The sequence below is a fragment of the Aegilops tauschii genome, chromosome 5 (genome assembly GCF_002575655.3).
Source record: "Aegilops tauschii subsp. strangulata cultivar AL8/78 chromosome 5, Aet v6.0, whole genome shotgun sequence".
Lineage (NCBI taxonomy): Eukaryota > Viridiplantae > Streptophyta > Magnoliopsida > Poales > Poaceae > Aegilops > Aegilops tauschii.
In genome coordinates this window covers 563,577,046-563,598,197 of record NC_053039.3, presented here as the reverse complement: position 1 = coordinate 563,598,197, position 21,152 = coordinate 563,577,046, and the positions used below count along the sequence as shown (strand labels likewise).

Sequence of the window (21,152 nt, the reverse complement as noted above, 5' to 3'; positions counted from 1 at the left end):
AGCGTCCATGGCTGCCGTATGTATGCTCGCGTCATCCAATTCCCGTTTGCCCTAACCGCTGACTCAATGGCCCTCATCCTCGCCCATCTTTTTGGTGGCTGCTTCCCCCACTTCAACGTTGTGGACGATGGAGACTCTTGCTTCTCGTTCACCGTCGCCAACCCAGTTGTTGCCCACCTCATTGCATCCATGGGCGACTTCCATAAACGGGGCATGTTGATCCGCTTCCCTCGTCCGCCTACGCTGTGTGGCCCCGGACGCTCGCTCGCTGGAAAGGCCGGGCCGCCCATGCATGGATCCACGACCTCCTCTCCGATGACGATCATCTCTGCATCACAGCCCTCACCGTCAACAGCCCTTGACCTGCCCAAGGTTAGACGCTTTCGGCCTGGTATTAGCTTTTTTTACCGTATGCTACATGCTAATCACCCTAATCAGCTACCGCCACATATGCACTACACCTCTCACATTCACTGTTTCTGGGTCACCTTTATGTCACTGTCCATTAGCCCTAATGAAGTGCTCGTTGAGTCAGCACTAAACCACTGTTTTTCAGTCAAACAAGATTTCTATGCAGTCAAGGTAGATGAGCTCATTTTCAAAACTGGCATCTTCTCCCGCTTGGCCAAAATTCAAATTCTAAAGACCGGGTCGTTGGACTTCACTGGCTTTCGTCTCTTTCTTTTTGACCAGCTTGATGAGGCCGTTTCTCACTGCAGCCGGCACCTAGCTCTATATCAATCCTTTTCTTACAACTTTGTCCGCTTCTTCCGCGCGTCATCGCTGCTGCCACAACAACACTGCAGCCTACATAATAGCCTAAGAGCAACTCCAATAGTCCCCCTAACTCCAAAATAATTGCCGTTTATGGGAAGTTTGGGCAAAAAAACCCTCTCCAACAGTTCTCGTAAAGTGGCTATCGGGGGTGCGGGGGCGAGGTGGTGCTGGAGGCGACATCGGGGAAGCTGCGGCGGCCGTGCGGCGAGGCGGTGGTGACGGTGACGTTGGAAGGTGGCGTGCTATGGAGGATGTATGTGGATGCGGACTGCTGGCCTGGGCACCGGAACTAGGCGACGGCGCAACGGGTGGGGCGGCCGGGAGTGCTACCTATCGATGGGAGGAAGAGAAGGGCCTATGTGCCACCGACTGGCGGGCTAGGGGAAGGAGTAGGCGGACGTCGCGCGTCTGCTCCGACACAAACGAGGTCCAAATGTGGGCTTGAAATGGGTCACCTGCCGGACAAAAAGTGGACGCACGTCCATTTGGATCGGCACGTTGGGCAGACTTTTGTGTTCGTTTCAACTCAAATGGGCACGCACGGACGAAATGCGTCGGCGCGTTGGAGTTTGCTCTGAAGGGACGGGGAGGGGACGGAGAGCCACATGTGTTGTCTTCTCTTTTTTTTGGCTCATTAAAAGCCCATGATGCCTTTGGGCCATTTTAAGCTTGTGACGAGTTTCGACCCATAAGATCCGTTATGTCTATGGGCTGTTGTAAATTGTGGTTACTTTCGACCTATTAACGGCTCATTAAGTGTGTGGGGCCATTCATGGCCCCTTGTGCTTTCAGCCTGTTTGTGGTTGATGTTGTGTTTTGGGCCTTTGTTTTACGAGGTCATTCGGCCAACAAGTCGTCGGTGTTAGAATATTAAAGTGCTTGGCAGTTGATCCGGTGATGGAGGAGAACGAGGCGGCCAATGCGAAGGAGCTGGTAACGGAGTTAGAGAGGAGGCACATACATCTGGGTTGTGCGGGCGAAAATTCCTTTTTTGCATGGATGCAAGACTGAAAATTCTGTGATCGAGCACATGTAAAAACTATGAACATTCGCCTCATTTTGATTGTGGTACCGCTATGAAGTATGAACACCGCACTTTTAATTGACTCTTATATTACTATGCATTTAAATGGGTGGATGACCGGCTCCCGCATTCACGTCCACGGATGCGTCCTGGCGTGTCCGCGAACAGATACTGTGAGTTGAGTAGTCGTGTTGGGAGATGCGCTAATGAAGGAATGGGGAGGGGAGGGAGAGCCACATGTCTAGTCTTCTTTATTTCTTTTCATTCAGTTGACAACATCTAATTCAAGAAAAAGTTGCATTGATCTAAAACCGTAAACTTTTTAAATAAAAGGGTTTACTTGAAGCCCACATCCTAGTTCAGTTGGGACCGCCTGTGTCGTCGCTGCATCTCTCGGGGGCGAAGTGGATCTTCCCGGCTGTGATGTCATAGACGAAGCGCGTGTCCACCTGCTGCATCGCGCCGATGATGGTAATGTGCTCGCTCGGCACCACGGCGAGGCAGATGTCGTGCTGAACGAAGACGAAGAGTTGTTGCGGCCTTATCACGAGGTCACCGTCGTCCTCCCCGCCCTCCTCGAAGTGCAGCGTCATCGTCGGCAGGTGCGGGATGGCGGCCTGAGTCGCGCCGCTGAAGCAAAGGCGATACCCGTGGCGCCTCACAAGCGGCATCCCCAGTCTCTTGACGTGCTCCTCCACGGCGTGCTCCAGGACGTTGTACGCGAGCTGCGTCATCGTCGTCGTGCCCGTCCCGGGATCGATCAGGCACCCGCCGTACCACCTACCGCCCGACTTGTGGCGCTGGAATAATTCGCTCATGCGGCGTCCGGGTGGCCCGGCCAGGCGCTTGCCGGCGACGCTGACTCCGAGGAGTTTGACGAAGTAGGCGCTGAAATCCGGGCTGGTCCAGCGCATGTAGAGGATGTTGGTGCTCTTCATGTGGCCGGTGGCCGGGACATCGGCGCCGAACCGGAGGAAGCCGTGCCTCTCCGGACGCGTGGGACCGAAGAGGCAGTAGGAGAAGCGGCCGTCCTGCCGGTGCTGGCGGAGCCGAGTCCAGATGAGAGACGGCATCAGCTTCCCCAGGCCGAGGACGCCGGCTAGTACTCCATGGCTGTGGAACCCTGTGGCGGTGTGCGCGCAGCCAAAGACGACGCCACCAACCTCCGCGGCTGCGGCGCGGCCGCCATCGTCCGCGAAGGCGAAGGTCTCGGTGCCGAGCACACCGCTCGCGTGCGCGCCGTCGAGGCGGGTGGCCCGGAACTCGCAATCGTTGCCCCTGGATGGCTTATGACACAGGTCGCTCCCGTGCGGGACGCGTCTGAACGACGTCGAGATCTCCGGGTTGAAGGGCGGCGGCATCTGTGGGAACGGATGCGCAATCGGCAAGCACTGCATCCATGTCAGGCTGCTGACCGTGTCCAGCACCAGGTCGTAGGTGCGGCGGCCGCGGCCCGTCCCGACGGTGGTGGCCACGCTGTATGTCAGCCCTCTCGGCCCGTGGACATGCGGCCGAAGCGCAGTGGTGGCTGCCTGCTCGTTGGGGTGCAGGAAGCCGCCGTTGTCGACGTGCATGGTGCTGTTCCAGCCGGCGCTGGGCACCAGGCGCAGGCTGAAGCCTCCGCTGGGGCGTGGCATGCCATGGGTTGCAACGGCAGGCTGGAGGAACATCGCCAGCGAGGCAAGCACCAGCGGGAGGAGGGCGAGAGCGCGTGTGTCAAGCTCCATGGTTGCAGCAAAGGAGTCACAGTAGCAAGCTAGAGCACCGTACCTAACTTGGTGGCTTGAATGCAACCAGTGTCCTCGCTATCCTTTTGTACTACACGGAGAGTTAAATGTTGAGCGAGGATTTGGCTGCACTAATTAATTGTGGTGCCAAAATCCATATCTTCATTCATTGTGCATATCTCCTTGTAGTACTATATGCATATCTTCATTCGATGTGTGCCGATTCATGTGAACATGAATTGGAGTATACTACAACATGTCTGTCTTTGCCCTACTGAGCAAGACTTTTGGGCTGCATTAACTATGTAGAGAAAATCTCCTTTCTAGATTTGCATATCCCTTCACTCTCACTCACGTTGGAGATACATACCAATTAACTCATGCAAACATGAATCGAATACTAGAGCGAAAGCCGTATCTAATATGATCATTTTATTCTAAACAAGTTACTTTGTGTAGATAGAGTTGGTCATTGTATTCTAAACGAGTTACTTTGTGTAGATAGAGTTGAATGCTGAGCAAGGGTTTGGCTACATTAACTATGTAGCAGAAATCCCTTTTTAGATTTGTATATCGCTTGCACAGCATGAATTTACCCATGCAGGCATGAATTGAAGAATAATGCTAAACTCCACTGCTGTAAGCGGTTATGAAAGCAGGGTTGTGACAAAGTAATTTTATTCATTTCAATTATCTTGCGCTAAAATGTAAAGAAACTATACAACATATATGCATGATATATAAAAGATGATCATCCTGGATTGAGCAAATTACCGATTTCTGTGTTCGGTTCAGTCGACCCCTACATAAATCTAACTGTCCTGAAACAAGCAAGGTACCACATAAATCTAACTGTCCTAACCGAACCTAACTAGTAAAGAATATCTCTGATGCATGATAACATGGAGAGAGTGTGACCATTGCTAAATTGTGAAGATACTAGGATGTCGCTACAGAGAAAACCTAACCAAACCTTAGAACCCGTAGAAATCTCTCAAGGAATCGCTTCCCACCATCCATGAGTTCCACAAACAGTGCCACCCTATGATCATCGAAGCAAGCATCACATATGGAGCGAATGGACTCTGACCTCCAGGAGAGAAGCTTCAACCACATAGAAATGTGACGCGTGAGAAAGGGGGAACATCACCAGGAGAAAATTAGTGAGGGTGGACAACACGCACTTGTCATGAACTTAAAAGCAGTTTGACTTTTCAGTGAACTAATACACCTTACATTTTAGAACAAAGGGAGTAATTTTCTAATGAAAACACAACAACACCAACCACACAACAAAGCATGCATAACCCTTTTAATGCATATTGTCTCTCGTTTTCGTAGTTGTTGCTAGAAAGCGAGTAAAATGCAATCCATGGTTGCTGAATTCGTCATAATTGTTATACAAAATAAGATCAGTACGGTCAGTAAGTATAACTTCACGTGATTATATGATCACTGGCTCATCATATAACTCCAAATATTTATATGCATGTCAGTCTATTGACCGATCAAAATGTCCACATGGAAAATAATGCAGCCTCGCAGTGGGCCAAAGAAAGAAACAATAGAAACTAAACTAAAATTATGCTAAAGTGAGGAGTCGGGACATCACATTGGCCGCCGCCGCACACTAGCCATATGATCACACACGACTTTATATTAACGGGAACTAAGTAAACAACCCAGTTAGACAAGCTACCATATTTTTCTATGGATTCTGTTTATTACAAAAAGACACAAATCCGTTATAGAAGTTCAGGAAACTACAAAAGCACCTCAAACATAATAAAAATTACATCGAGGTTCCTGGACATTTGAATGACCACCGCCGCTAGAACGAGTTGCCGGCGCATCGCTATCGCTGCCCCATACCAGAGCCGACTTGACCTTATTGATGACAGACGAGAAGCTTCATGCACGCGTCCCTAATGAGCATCGTTCTAGAGCCGAAGTCGTCGTATTTAAACCCTTGAATCAATCTGATGTGCCTCACACCAGATGACACCCTTGCGCACATATGGCGAGAAACCCTAAGCTCGATGCACCAACTAGAGGCATGAATCTACACTGGAGCTTCATCCACTCCGTCCTGACTAATGAATTCAAGGAGGTTCGAAGCCTGTAACACTAACTCGAAGATGAAGCATCACCATCCGTTCAAGTGCCGTACCCGAAAGGACTAAAAAACAATAAGCTAAACTACTAACCAGATCCGAAGGATTGGGATCCCCCACCCACCATTGGAGCGGCAAGCGGAGTGGAGAAGAATCCATGGGCGGGCAAGTCGAGCTTGGAGGGGAGAAAAACTTTGCCCTAGCTACATATTTCCGTTTGAAAATATACGTATTACCTTTTTATTGGTCCAGGTCTCAAGAATGCATGTCATGCATTGGACAATAACTTGTGAGTTGATCTTTGTTGATTAACTCAATTTAATCAAATCATTGCGCTTAAGAGAAAAAATGATATAGGGTTTACTATAGGAACGCACGGCCTGCAAATATTTTCTGAAACAAATAAGGTACTTCATTTGCTTTGACAATTGCTAAATAGTTAAGGTAGCAAGGCAGTGCCACTGAGGACAACTATTTGCAGTTAACAACGATGTGTCCAAATGTCCAGTATCACATCGTTTAGCTTACTCCACATATCAAGTTGTCGCTCCATCACTACAATATATATCAGCTACTGTTTGCCATTTAGTACCTGTCGTTAGTTACTTTACGACTAGTTTACCTATGTTAGACCACCAATACTCTCTTTAAGCGGCTACATAAGATTGCCTATGGCAAGGCAACACATTCATTTTAGTATTGCTACAAGGACATATATTTCTAATATATAGAAGATGCGCCACCCTGCGATAATCAAAACACAAGCATCACACATGGAGCGGGCGAACTCCGGCCAGGAGAGAAGTTCCAGCCATGCAGAAGAAGAGAAAACAAGAGAAAGGGCCTTGTGGTAAAAGGGAGTAGCAGGTAGAAATTAGCGACTAGGGGTAGATCTTGGGGGTGTCAAGGTGTCATGAAAGCCCCTGGAAAACTGAAAAATACTTTGCATAATATACTTAACACTAATTTTACAGAAACTTAATGCTATTTATAGACTATTTTTTGGATTTACTATGATGTTTAACTCAAATTATACTATTTTAGTGGAAATTCACATATTTTTTACACTGATATTTTGAAGTTGTGTTGTTTATACATTGTATATATCAACTGTGGCACCCTAGGTCCATCATTGTTAGCAAGGGCAGACGACTGATGACGTTGATACCCGTTCTGAACTCTGAAACAAGTGGTGGCGAGTGGTCTGCTCTTCCCATGCAGGCGGGCCATGAGCACATCTAGCATGGCTAAGAGTGCTCATGAATTTTTGGCTAAACATTTGAAGTGAATTAACTTACATGGTGTCAAATATTGGACACCACATTTAAAAATAAGCAAAATGGTTCCTTTTCTATTACTCTTCCCTAAAGGCAGTGCGTACTAGATGCTTGAGTGACCAGCTTATACAAATACAAAGGAGCAAAGAAACAACCAACACCAACTAAGAAACAGAAAAACCAACCAAACCGAGGAGATTTCACACTCAAGTGCAACACTATAGAAACTGGACTATAGGGAAAACCCCTTGTACGCCCTCTACAAACAATCTATCAAATTATTGGTTCGAAGCTTGAGCACATGTCCTTCTATATATTCTTCTGTGTGGACCATAGAATCTTCCCATTCCTACATAATGTAGATCACCATGTAGAGATACATAATTAAAGCAGTAACACAACTTTAGACTTTTGACCACAAATAAGATATCAAATTTAGATATGAACACGAAGGACACCTTCTCAAATGGTAACAGTTCCGTCTAAGAATGAGGAGTCAAACGGATCTGCCATCGACAGATCATGGGCATGCTTGCTGATGCTATAATTGGAGCCAGTCGAAGCAAACTTTTTGAATACAAACCGAGCACCTGGAGAAGCTCTGTCTTCGACTTGTAGCTTCCTGTTTTGATTGTCCCTCCATTTGTCTATGTCGTGGCCATTGATTGAACTCTCAAGGATTCCAAATTCCATTCTCCCTAGCACTTTGGCATTCAGAACAAAGAACCTGGCAAAGTCAACTTCTTGACCATTGACATAGTAGATCTTCAACGACATTGTCTTTAGATGGTGCTCAAGGCATTCAATTGGATCATCTAGTGAGGCATACTTCCTCACAGTTTTGATATTCTTCGGTGGACACCAATGACGACACGCTTCAATGGATCTAACTAGAGACAGAAAGAAAAAAACTTTTTCGTAACAATTTGACAACATGATGTCTTGACATTTTAAGCAATATAGCGAATATGAACACTCACGGCGATATAGAGCGTCTCCAAGCAGGGGAAGCACTTGAGAAAGTCAAGACCTGCATCCAAATCAGGGCCGACATGATCAAGAGCGAAAACCTTCACTGTGCGCATTGTGGTTGTCAAGCTTCAGCCTGGACGTGACGAGCGGGCTTTTGGCCCGGCTCGCAGCCAGTTAAGGACCGGACCGTATGGTCCTAGACCGTTAAAAAAGTTGGTCGGTCCGAGCTCAGGAATCAGGCCCGATAAAGCTTCGGTCCGGTCCTGTTTTTAACCGGGCTAACCGAGCGGACCGAGACTTGGCCTAGTCCAGCTCCAACACCTGTTAACTAGGGCACGCACCGCATAGAGAGAGGGAGAGAAGGAAGAGAGAGAAGACTTGACCCGGTCCTCGTCCAGTTCAAGGCGGGCGGCGACAACGCCTTATCCCTCTCCCATCCCACCGGCGAGCGCCGCCACCGTTGTCACCAGGCCCACCACTCGCCCGATCTCTCCTCTCCATCCCTCCCAACTCGTTGACGTCGCCCCTATCCTCTCCTACAGTGCCACCTCGCCTTGCCCGAGCATGCATGCCACCGCACAGAGCATTGAGGGCCACTGGCGCACAGCACGCACGGCCGTCGGCCAGCCCGCGATGAATCACCTTGTCAAGTAGCTCTGCCACCTTGAGATCTACTTCCTAGTGCAAGGAATCGGCCGAATGGGCACCAAAGCCGTCACCATGTTGCGAGAAAACCTAGAGAAGGGCCAGCCCAGGACTGAGCAAAGCCGTCTCTATGTTTCAGGAATCGGTCTAATTGCAACTACCATGAAACAAAAACAAAAGACAACACCCCTCGTGTTGCGAGTCGAGCGTGGACTTGCAACTAGTGCAACTATAAAAACTACACCCCCGAGTTGCGAGTCGAGGGTGGACTTGCAACTAGGGCAACCATAAAACTTTATCCCCGAGTTGCGAGTACATGGTTGACTTGCAACTGGGGCGATTACAAACTACATCCCTCGAGTTGCAAGTCGGGGTGGACTTGCAACTGGGGTGAAAACCAAAACAACACCCCCGAGTTGCGAGTCGAGGATGGACTTGCAACTGGGGTGATTACAAACTACATCCCTCGAGTTGCGAGTCGGTGGTGGACTTGCAGTTGGGTGATTACAAACTACATCCCTCGAGTTGCGAGTCGGCGGTAGACTTGCAACTGGGGCATAGAAAACTACATCCCCGAGTTGCGAGGACATGGTGGACTTGCAACTTGAAAACAAACAACACCCATCCTCCAAGTTGCGAGTCGAGGATGGACTTGCAACTGGGCCAACAGAAAGCCCTAGTTGCAGGTCGAGGTTCTAATTGCAACTACCATGAAACGAGGAGAAAAGACAACACCCCTCGAGTTGTGAGTCGATGATGGACTTGCAACTAGGGGAACTACAAAGCTACATACCCGAGTTGTGAGTACATCGTTGACTTGCAACTGGGGCAATACAAAACTACATCCCTCGAGTTGCAAGTCGGGGTGGACTTGCAATTGGGGTGATAACCAAAACAACACCCCCCCCCCGAGTTGCGAGTCGAGGGTGGACTTGCAACTGGGCCGACAGAATCCCTAGTTCCAGGTTGATGGTCTAATTGCAACTACCATGAAACAAGAACAAAAGACAACACCCCTCGAGTTGCGAGTCGAGTGTGGACTTGCAACTAGGGCAACTATAAAAACTACACCCCCGAGTTGCGAGTCTAGGGTGGACTTGCAAGTGGGCCGACAGAAACACCTAGTTGAAGATCGAGGGTCTAATTGCAACTACCATGAAACAAAAACAAATGACAACACCCCCCGAGTTGCAAGTCAAGGGTGGACTTGCAATTAGGGAAACTATAAAAACTACACCCCCGAGTTGCGAGTCGAGGGTGGACTTGCAACTGGGCCGACAGAAATCCCTAGTTGTGGGTCGAGGGTCTAATTGCAACTACCATGAAACAAGAACAAAAAAAACAAAACACCCTCGACTTGCAAGTCGAGGGGTGGACTTGCAACTTGGGCAACTACAAAACTACACCCCCGAGTTATGAGTCGAGGGTGGACTTGCAACTAGGGCAACAAAACTATATCCACGAGTTGCGAGTACATGGTTGACTTGCAACTGGGGCGATTAAAAACTACATATCTCGAGTTGGAAGTCAAGGGTGGACTGGCAACTGGGGTGAAAACCAAAACAACACCCCCCCCCCCCCCCGAGTTGCGAGTCGAGGGTGGACTTGCAACTGGGGCGATTACAAACTACATCCCTCGAGTTGGAAGTCGAGGGTGGATTGGCAACTGGGGTGAAAACCAAAACAACACCCCCTGAGTTGCGAGTCGAGGGTGGACTTGCTACTCGGGCGATTACAAACTACATCCCTCGAGTTGCCAACATCACTGATGCATGGAAAAAAGGGTCTGCTCAACAGTGAGGAACCCTACCCACATTTTGGGACACTGGAGGACAAACCCTAGATCGATGAATACACAAAAACAAAAGGAAACAAGGTGTTAAAACTGTGAAAACCTATACATTTGGGCATTGATGCACAAATCCTAGATCGTTAGCACACAACAAGAAAGAAGAACGATGTGCTAGATCTGTGAGCTAATCGCATAGACACACAACAAAAAAGCGGCGGGGGAGGGGGGAGAAGAAGGAAGAACATGGCAACTCACTCGGATCGCGTCTCGCTTTCCTTCTTGCTCTCCAGAAATTGTCACCGCCTCGAGAAGCAACAACCGAAGAGGAACAGAGGGCAATGGGTGAAATGAATGTCGTCGGGAAGGAGAATGCTATAAAGAGGGGGGAAATGGATCACCGCTCCCTCGTCTTCAAAAACTGCTATCACAAAGACAAAAAAGGCAGCCCAACAAAAAACAGCACAACACCCTGCGCCGCCTCTTGCATCCACTCGACAAACGGGCCGCGAGACAGACAACAACGCAACGCCACGGCTCGCTAGTAGCAACCACTCGAAAATGGGTCACGAGACACACAACGAAGGGTGCCCCTATTTGTCGCCTTACGCGAGAGGGGCAAGCCTCGCGTCGGGGGCAGCCCCAGATGGGCCGGCCTAGCCGCGCGGGAGACCAGGGCCTGTTATTTTTTCTGTTTTCTGTTCTTGTTTTTTGCTTTATTTTTGTACTTTTATTTATATTTTCAAATATTCCACACACACACACAAACACATCAAAAAACACTCTTCAAAACACATTTGAAAATTGTTGAACAAGTATTTGAAAAATATTGAATAAGTATTAAAAAAATGTTGAACAAGTATTTGAAAAATGTTGAATTGACAATGCTGAACATGTATACAAAAAATGTTGAACGAGTATTTAAAAAGTGTTGGACGAGTATTAAACGATTGAACAAGTATTTGAAAAATGTTGAATAAGCGTTCGAACAATGTTGAACATGTATACAAAAAATTTTGATCACTTATTTAAAAAATTGTTTTGACATATACGAATATGTAGATTAAAAACAAAAAAATAAGAAAAAAAGGAAAACAAAAAATGAAGAGAAAAAAAAATAAAATCAAACAAAAAACGAAGAAAAGCCACTAAAAAAGAAAACCAAATAAAAGGAGAGAAAAACGAAGAAACAAATGCAAAAAAGAATGGGAAAAATGGAGAAAAAAAAAGACAAAACAAAAAGAAAGAAACGGCTTGATCCGCTTCAAGTAGGATGCCTCCCTTTACATAGCACAAGTCTAGTTTCTTAATTCCCCATTTTATAATATGTCAAAATTTACTTTTAAATATAGAAAAAAATAGCTGAAACATATAATGGCAACTTCAGTGTAAACATCATGACAATTCATGTGCAATAGACACGAAAACTTTTAACAAAAAAAAATTCGTCGAAATATATTGATATGAGATCTAGTTTCGAAGATCTCATCGCGACGGTTTTAATGGTGAAAACGGATCTTCAATCGGATTTTTCATTTAAGAGATAAAACATTTTAAAAACAGAAAATCTAAAAAGATTTTCACATGCATGCATGCGGTGACATGGTGTCGTCTGTGTGCTATAGGGCGTGTGGGCGGGTTTGGCTCCCACCACACGTGTGGGTGTTAACGTTGTCCAAAAATAAAGACGAATATATTTGTAGGACACTAGGAAACATGCCCGTGTTTTAGAATTGGAGAAAATAAATATCACACACCTTTCCACCACTACTGGAATTTTTCTTTTTGCCGAGTGTTAGGCTCTTTGCCGGGTACATTATATCGGACACTTGGCAATATTGTCTTTGCCGAGTACGTAACTCGGCAAAAACGCGAAACACGGCAAACAGGCACTTTGCCGAGTGTTGTGGATAAAACACTCGGTAAAACAACAAAACACGGCAAACAGGGCTTTACCGAGTATCACACTCGGCAAAAGGGGGTCTTTACCTAGTGTCACACTCGGCAAAGGGGGTCTTTGCTAAACTTCATGGTTTTGGCTGTACAGGTTGCATACGACCTCGGATGAAGATGGTCCAAAGATCAAATTTGTTTATTTTGACGAGACGGATAGTCTTCATGTTGAAAACTTTTTCATTTAAGCCATATTAATTACACTTTTTGGCATGCTAAATATCAATATAGTCTCGAATGACCAAGGTGATGGTCATATTCATTGCATAGTTTATTATAATGTTCCAAAATTAGACACATAGGTGCATATTAACATTACAAACAATGTTGCTAAATAGAGTTTCCTACTTTTTTTATACAAAGAAAATCAATTTACATTTTCTAAGTGTCAAAACTGGGTGTTTTTTGTGAAGCAACTACAAAAATCAGGGTGCAAAATGGCACCACCATAATTATCACAGTAAACAGACCATATTTTATGCACAATTCCTAAGTTTCATGGATTTTCTAGTTTTCTAGCTACTTTCGCACATTTAAATGACTTTATGTCAATTTCCCGAAAGTAATTCAAAATTGAACTGCAAGTGTGTGATAGCTCAGTAATAAAAATTAGCAAAAAATACTTCTAGATACACAAGTAGTCATTATATGGGAGAACCACTTAGAGTTTTGTGAGATTCAACCCTTTGTGATGAATAGCCATGTTGACCATCTTGACCCCGTGTTGGAAAAATGAAAGAAAAAGAATACAAGTTTAAAAAGTGCAATCTTTTCGCATGGAGTCCTTTTATGTGTACTAGTTGCCAGGAAAAATATCAAACTTTCAATATTATAAATTTGAAAAAAAATCCTTCACAAAACGGGCTATCGTGTATGAACACTCATGGCTTTCAAGTCAAAGGACCAAGGTGATGGTCATATTCATTGCATAGTTTGTTATAATATCCCCAAATTGGACAGATAGGTGCATCTTGACATTAGAAACAATGTTGCCAAATAGGGTTTTCTACTTTTTTGTACAAAAAAATCAATTTTCATTTTCTAAGTGTCCAAAATGGGTGTTTTTTGTGAAGCAAGTACAAAAATCAGGGTGCAAAATGGCACCACTCCAATTATCACAGTAAGTAGACCATATTTTATGCACAATTCCCAAGTGTCATGGTTTTTCTAGTTTTCTATCTACTTTCGCACATTTAAATGACTTTATGTCAATTTCCCGAAAGTAATTCAAAATTGAACTGCAAGTGTGTGATAGCTCAGTCATAGAAATTAGCAAAACATATTTTTAGATATACAAGTAGTCATGTCGACCAATTTGACCCCGTTTTAGAAAAAATAAAAGAAAACGAATACAAGTTTAAAAAATGCAATCTTTTCGCATGGAGTCCTTTTATGTGTACTAGTTGCGAGGAAAAATACCAAACTTTCAATATAACTAATTTGAAAAAAATTCCTTCACAAAACGGGCTATCGTGTATGAACTTTCATGACTTTCAAGTAAAATGACCAAGGTGATGGCCATATCAAGTTAAACATCGGAATTAAACATACAAGTGCATATTGCCATTAAAAACAATGTTGTCAAATAGAGTTTCCAACTTTTCTGTAATTTTTTTTTTCATTTTTTAAGTGTCAAAAATGGTTTTTTTTGTAAAGCAACTACAAAAAGCAAGGTGCAAAATGGTACCATTCCAACTTTCACAGTAAGTAGACCTTACATTATGCTTAATTCCGACGTTTTATGAATTTTTTAGTTTTTTAGCTACTTCCACAATTTAAATGACTTTATGCTGTTTTTTTATCAGGTTTTTTCCGAGAGCAACACTCGGTAAAGTGTGCCTGTCTCTGATTGGTTGGGAGCTAGTGCCACGGATCGATGACATGGCAAGCAGACAACCACACACATCTCGTATCTCATGCTTTCTCTTCATGCATCAGAACCACACACGTCTCTATCACAAACAAACACAAACACACATACATGCCACGTACAGCCACACACACACGCACCTTATCTTCTGTCCCTCTCATCTCTCTCACCGTCTGACACATCCACACTCCCATACACAGGCACACAGCCATGGAGAACTCGAAGCACGCCGGCGGAGGACTCGAGCAGCTGCAGCAGCCTGCCGGCGTAGTGCTTGAGCACCTCTAGCTTCAGGTGCGCACCGTTCGTTCTCCGGCTCGCCTGCATGCCATCTCTCAAGCAGCACGTACGCCGGCGGCCGGCCACCAAGCTCCCTCATGCACGTAGCAGCGAAGCAGCAGATGCGAGGCAGCTGCAAGTGGCAGCGACATCACATGCACACGGTGGGAAGGCAGCAACTCACCAACCACACGCCAGCGAGCGGCGGCACCAACAACCACGGAGGCCATGAGCCACATGCGTCGTCGACGGCGCCACCAAGAGCGGCGGCCAGGCTCATCTCGCATAGACGCGTCTTCTTGCTGAGCAGCAGCACCCGCACGCTCCGGCAAGCCAACAATGGACCGGCCAAGCTACCACACAAGCAGCGGACAGGCTAGCTTGGCAGAGGAGGGTGCATTGCTCAGACGAGTGGTGACTCGCGAGCTGTGGGCCACTGTAACTCGCCGGCATGAATCGACGTCGCCGTTGACGGCGGCGTTTTTTTTAAATTTTGCAGAACATCTTTACCGAGTGTACAACCCGGGGAAGCCATCACCTTTGCCGAGTGCAACTGTACCAATTTTTGCCGTTTCCGTCGTCCGTTAGTTATGTTTCACCGAGTCCCAATATTTGCCGAGTACCACAAAAAACGCTCGGCAAAGGCGTTGCCGAGTGCGCGATGGTTGGTTCTCGGCGAAATTCTATTTGCCGGAAGGCTGTGTACGTGAATGTCCTTTGCCGAGTGCAACACTCGGCAAAGGCTTTGCCGAGTTTTTTTGGGCCTTCGCCGAGTGTTTACAGCACTCGGCAAAGCCGTCGATTCCAGTAGTGCACGGATCTAATCTCTATTTCGACGTAGCTAATCTAAATTCATTCAGTCAGATACTAACATTATTTCCTCTTAAAAAAGTTATGATATTAGTATGGTGAAAATACAACGCCTCTATAGTTTGGTCTTCTTTGTGGCTTTGGAAAATATTAAACGCCATAGGTATGTATGATACTGCCGTCGGTACACTTAGATCCAACGCCATAGGAATATATAATATTGCTGACGTGCGCTCCAACGCCACCACTATTTTTAACAACGACACCATATTTGTGGTGTCGGGTGTCCACGCCGGCACGGACAATTTTGCCATGTCATTGTTAGGCTTTTCTGCACTAGTGTTGTCGATGACAGCCAAGAAATCTTCGTGCATGAGTCCCTAATAAGGTCCATCACGCTGGGGCCATAGCGAGCCGCGGTTTTTATAGTTAAGCCTTTGAATCCACATGAAGTTCGTCACACCACATGACATTGTCACGAATGTAACATGAGAAACCCTAAACTCCACGCTCCAAGTACACGACTTGAATGTACGCCATAGCTACATCAGTTATGTCATGACTGATGAATTCGAGGAGGCCCGAAGGCTGAAAGACTAACTCAAAGATGAAGCGTCGCCATCCATGTGAGTGCCACCGCAATAAGGACTAAAAGACCCTAACCTAAACTACTAGCCAGATTCGGGGCACTAGGATTCCACTCCCCCACCACCCACCGCCAGAGTGTGGCGGGCGGAGGGGAGGAGAATCCACGAACTGGCTGGTGGACCTTGGAGGGGAACTTTGCCCGAGCTACAAATTGTCGTTTAAAAACATACTTACCTTTGTTATTGGTTCACGTCTCAATATAAGCATGTCGCGCATCCGACAATAAATTGGTTAACTCAATCTATGCAACCTATAAATATTTTCGACAATAGCATGTCGTGCCTTCACCAAAAAAAATTAGAAAATATTTTTGGAAAGAAACAAGGTACTTCATTTACTTTGAACATTCTAAATAGTTAAAGTAGCAAGCCTATGCTACCAAGGACAACTAATTTCTATTGCTTGTTATGTTCTTTGTACTATCATAATTTGATGCATAGATCGGGAGTTTTCCCTGAAAAAAAGGACAACTAATGTTGTTATTACAGTTTGACCGATAAGAACACTTTGACAACATGACGCTCCAAGGCTACAATATATACCAGCTACTATTGACTGTTTAGTACATGTCATTAGTTACTTTACAACCAGTTTACTTATGTTAGACCCCAAAGATCTCTTTAAGTGCCTGTATAAGTTGGGCTATGGCAAGGTAGCGGATTAATTTTAGGTATCTTGCTAAAAAAATACATATATTTCTGATATATACAAGATGTGCCACCCTGCGATAATCAAAACACAAGCATGACAAATGGAACAAATCGAACTCCGGTCAGGATAGAAGTTCTGGCCATGCAGAAGAAGAGAAACAAGAGAAAGGGGCTTGTGGTAAGGGGCTAGTGGCAGGAGATAGAAATCAGCAATTAGGGGTAGATCTAGGGGCCTACAAAAATGAAAAATACTTTCCATAGCATACTTAACACTAATTGTATAGAAACTTGATGCTATTCATAGTTTATTTGTTGGATTTACACTACTCTTTTAACCAAATTACACTATTTAATGGAACTTTGAGAAAGGTGTAATAGCTCCCGGGTGTCCCTACACACTAGTGAACAGTAAATTCGTAAAAAATTGAAAAAATAAAATAAAAAATCAGAAACTTTCATGGATCAAAGATGATCAAAGTTTTGATGTTCTTGCAAAGTTTTAGCCACAAATAACATTCGTGGAGCCCTCACAAAAAAAAGAAACAAAATCACTGCTCAAAAGTGCACACAAATTATGAATAGTGATTTTGCTTTTTTAGGTGAGGGCTCCTTGAATGTTATTTTTAGCTGAAATGTTGCCAAATCATTGAAACTTTGATCACATTTGTTGTCCCAAAGTTGAATTTTTTTTATTTTCTTTTTAATTGTTTTTGAATTTACCGTTCACAGAAGGTGTAGGGCCACCCGGGTGTTGAAAGTCCTGTCTCGTGCAACTTTACATATTTTGTTCTGATATATATTGAACCTATGTTTCTTATACATTGTATACATCAATTGTGGCACCCTCGGTAGTAAGATCCTAGGCCTACATTGTTAGCAAGGGGCAGAGAGGACGCTGATTGCTGGTTCTGAACTCTCAAAGATGTGGCTGCTAGTGGCCTGCTCCTCCCATCTAGGTGGGGCATGAGCTCATCCAGCTTGTTGTGTAAGAGTGCTTGCGAATTTTTGGGAAAATTTTTAGGTATGTAACTTACGTTGTGTCAAACATTGGTTACTGCAATTAAGAATTAGCAAAAAGGCAATCTGTAATAGGACATGTTTCGGTGACCAGCTTTACAATACCAGGGACGGAGCAAAGAAACAACCAACCACACCAACTAAGAAACAGAAAAAACCAACTAAACCGAGTAGATTTTGCACTAAAGCAACATGGTAGAAATTGGACTATATAGAAATCTCCTCATACGTGCTCTACAAGCACTTCCACAAGTGGACCATGGGATCTTCCCATTCCTACATGATGTAGAGCACTGTGTAGAGATAACTCATTAAAGCAGTAATACAACTTTAGAGTTTTGACCACAAACAAGATATGAAAGTTAGCTTTGAACATTAAGGACACTTTCTCAAATGGTAACATATCCATCAAAGAAGGAGTCAAACGGATCTGCCATCGATAGATCATGGATATCCTTATTGTTGTGATGATTACATTTAGTCCCAACAAAGTTCTTGAATACAAACTGAGCACTGCAAGAAGCTCTGTCTTCGACTCATAGTTGCCCGTGTTGGTTATCCCTCCATTCGTCCATCCGTTTCTTGGAGATTGATATCTCAGGCAAGCCAAATTCGATTCTCTCTAGCACTTTGGCATTCAAAACAAAGAACCTGGAAAAGTCAACTTGTGGACTGTTGCCATCGTAGACCTTCAACGCCATATTTTTCAGATGGTTCTCAAGGCGTTCAATTGGATCATCTAGTGAGTCATACGTCATCACAGTTTTTATATTCTTTGGCCGGCACCTTGGTGGATCTAACTGGAGACAAAGGAAAAAAGAACACTTGCTAACAATTTGGCAACGTGATATCTTGACATTTTAAGCAATCTGGCAAAAAATACTCACGGTGATATAAATCCGCTCCAAGCAGGGGAAGCACTCGAGGTAGTCAAGAACTGCATCCAAATCGGGGCCAACAAGAACAAGAGACAAAATCTTGACCGTGTTCATTATGGTTGTCAAGCTAACGGCGACCATTTTCTAAAAATAAAATAAAATAAACCAAACATGTATCAATAATAGTAGCTAGCTTAAGCAGTAAGGCTGCCCGTAATGGGTGTATCATAGTTAGCATCATGCATGGTAAGAAGACAATTTTAAGAGGTTGCATATAATTGAGCCAAGAAAAAGAGAGTTCAGTATCATAATATGATAACATATCATAGTAATTAGTGTACTACTTTGTGTCTTGCATGATACCAATAAATAAGGTCATCTATTATACTCTCCCTCCGTCCCAAAATAAGTGACTTAAGTTTATACTAACTTTGTACTAAAGCTAGTACAAAGTGAAATCACTTATTTTGGGACGAAGGGAGTACTAAAGATGATACTAAATTATGATACTATGTATTACGGAGGTACTGTCATAGACTATGATACTACCCACTACGAGCAGCCTAATGCAAGCATATATATAATTTAAAAATCTCATCAACTACGTACCTGAAAAACACTCGTGCCAAGGTGGAGTTGTGATATGCCTTTACTTAGACCACCCAATATTTCTAGCTTAGGAGCATGGACTACCCGGATGGTGGCCGGACCATACTTGGGATTGAGCGGCAGCAACCTCTCGAGGGAAGGTGCGTCCTCGATGACCAGCTCTTGGACTTTGACAAGGTGAGAGTAATAAGGAGCACAAAAGCTGATGCTCTTGAGAGCTGGAGAGTTGACGCGGAGGCTGACAGAGCCCACATTCTCAGCCAGCAGAAGGCTTTCCAACGCAGGGCAGCCGGACAGTACGGCGCTGAGAGCCTCCTCCGTCAGGGTTACCCTGTACAGCGTGAGCTGCCGGAGGAGCGGAAAGTCCACGGCTAGGTTGGGTGGCACTGGCAGACAGCACCGGCCGAACGTGGCCACCTGGAGCGTGGGCGCGCGCCGGAACACAGACGGTGGCAACATCGACACGTCGTTGCCGTTCCTGCCGTGGCTGTAGTCGATCCGGAGCTCCTCGAGGTGCGCGAGAACCCGGGAGGAGAACCAGCCGTCGACCCTGGCATCGCCCGCCTCGTCCAGGATCGCTAGCCGCGTGTGGCCGTGGTAGCGATAGCGGAGCGATTTGATGCAGATCGAGATGCGGTGGACGGGGCCGAGGTGGGCAGAGAGGATGTCAGAGATGGTCTTTTCAGGTACGTCGTCGTCGAGGTTGAGAGGCGCGGAGCGCCAGATGGGGCGCCACCGACGGGAGAGAGCCTGCATGCGGGCGCCGTCCTCGGTGGGGAGAAGGGAAACGATAGTGCCGAGCAGATCGTCCGGGAGGTCGCTAGTGAGATCGGCCTGATCCGTTGCCATCTACCCGGTGTGATCGCCGGCAATAGGTGAAGGGGATGGACGAGGGGTTTCGCGTCTCTGTGCTTTCTTACTTGTTATCGCGTCGTGGGATACGTCCGAGTTGCTTTCCAACACGCACATGGCGTCGTGGGCTGGGTGTGCGTCCGAGTTGCTTTCAATCGTGTGCGTGCGTGTGTCCATTCCATGGGCGATATGATCACTAGAAATTTCAAAGGAAAAAACTCTACCAGCTAAGAGGAACTTAATCTCTGAGACTAAATGACCAGAAGCCGATCGATCAAGAATATCTGAAGACAATGCAGAAAGTGTCGTCGAAGAGTCGGATTACCACGGGAAAGTCTGATTGCTCGAAAGAAAGCATTAGATCCTCCCTTAAGGCATGTATAGTTGCACTTCAAGGTCATCATTGCAGAAGAAGAGGTGTCGATAAGCAGCAAAGATCAAGTTTCCATCCGGATTCCTGGGGACCATCTTGAACCCGCGGTCCCGTCTAAGGAGAACGAACCGTCGACCAAAAGGGCGATCCGTCCCTCAGCAGGAGCAGGCAATGGTCTGGCCGACGCAGTTTCCTTGTTCTTGGGTTCCGACCACCCCTCGCCCTCTACCATTTTAACTTTGATCATCTCCTCCGAGTTGTACTCTTTTGCATTCCATATAGAGTTGAGATAGCTAATTATAAAGGTGACTGAGATTTTTACCGGAACATGGTCCTTTCCATGCAATAAATCAGTCGCAAATTCCAGACTTTCTATATTAAAATCAGCACCATGTCATGTATCCTCTCTGTATAGTTTTCTAGCATATTGAGCAGCCATTCCTCCCTAGTAATTACTAGAAAGAAGTTCATTGCTTGGGATTGGGCATATCGTCCTCATTCCTTCCAAGAGCTGCACCGCTTCCTTGCATGCCACTAAAGCATCGAAGGAGCTCTCATCTTGAACACCACACAACGAGCAAGTTGCACATGTTCGAAGGTGTCTGTATTGTCTGCACTTAAAGGTAGCAAGTGCACCGGTCGCCGCCTTCCATGCCATCACTTTCATCTTTTGCGGGACAGGGACAGTGGCTTGCCAGATAAGGTTCCAAATCGGCGGTCTACCATCAGGTTGAGCACTAGAAGCACCATTAGAAAAGGGTTCCTCATGGTTTTGCATAGCTAAATGATAGGCACTCCTAACTGTGAATCAGCCACTTTTCTCTGGATGCTAGGCAAGAAAAATCATCTTGCTGTCTTGGAGACGTACTAATCTTACAAATTTGCAGC

The 21,152-nt window shown here is 45.6% G+C and overlaps 2 protein-coding genes across 2 annotated transcripts; both read right to left on the bottom strand.

Moving 5' to 3' along the window:
* Positions 1-2,029: 2,029 nt before the first annotated feature.
* On the bottom strand, positions 2,030-3,568 carry LOC109743631 (aspartic proteinase nepenthesin-1-like). Its single transcript, XM_020302724.4, has one exon. The coding sequence runs from the start codon at positions 3,526-3,528 to the stop codon at positions 2,161-2,163; it is 1,368 nt and encodes a 455-aa protein (XP_020158313.1). The 5' UTR covers positions 3,529-3,568; the 3' UTR covers positions 2,030-2,160.
* A 13,582-nt stretch (positions 3,569-17,150) lies between these two features.
* LOC109743632 (FBD-associated F-box protein At4g13985-like) lies at positions 17,151-19,888 on the bottom strand. The gene is made up of 2 exons (XM_073499511.1): positions 19,040-19,888; positions 17,151-18,574 (listed from the first exon to the last, which is right to left on the bottom strand). The coding sequence occupies exons 1-2, from the start codon at positions 19,886-19,888 to the stop codon at positions 18,413-18,415; spliced, it is 1,011 nt and encodes a 336-aa protein (XP_073355612.1). The 3' UTR covers positions 17,151-18,412.
* Between the last annotated feature and the right edge of the window lie 1,264 nt (positions 19,889-21,152).

Excerpts from the sequence above, each read along its gene's own strand:
- LOC109743631 (XM_020302724.4), bottom strand. The coding sequence starts at position 3,528 with ATGGAGCTTGACACACGCGCTCTCGCCCTCCTCCCGCTGGTGCTTGCC.
- LOC109743632 (XM_073499511.1), bottom strand. The coding sequence starts at position 19,888 with ATGGCAACGGATCAGGCCGATCTCACTAGCGACCTCCCGGACGATCTG. Across the intron at positions 18,575-19,039 it reads TTGGCACGAGTGTTTTTCAG|AAAATGGTCGCCGTTAGCTT; the intron begins GTACGTAGTTGA and ends TTTTATTTTTAG.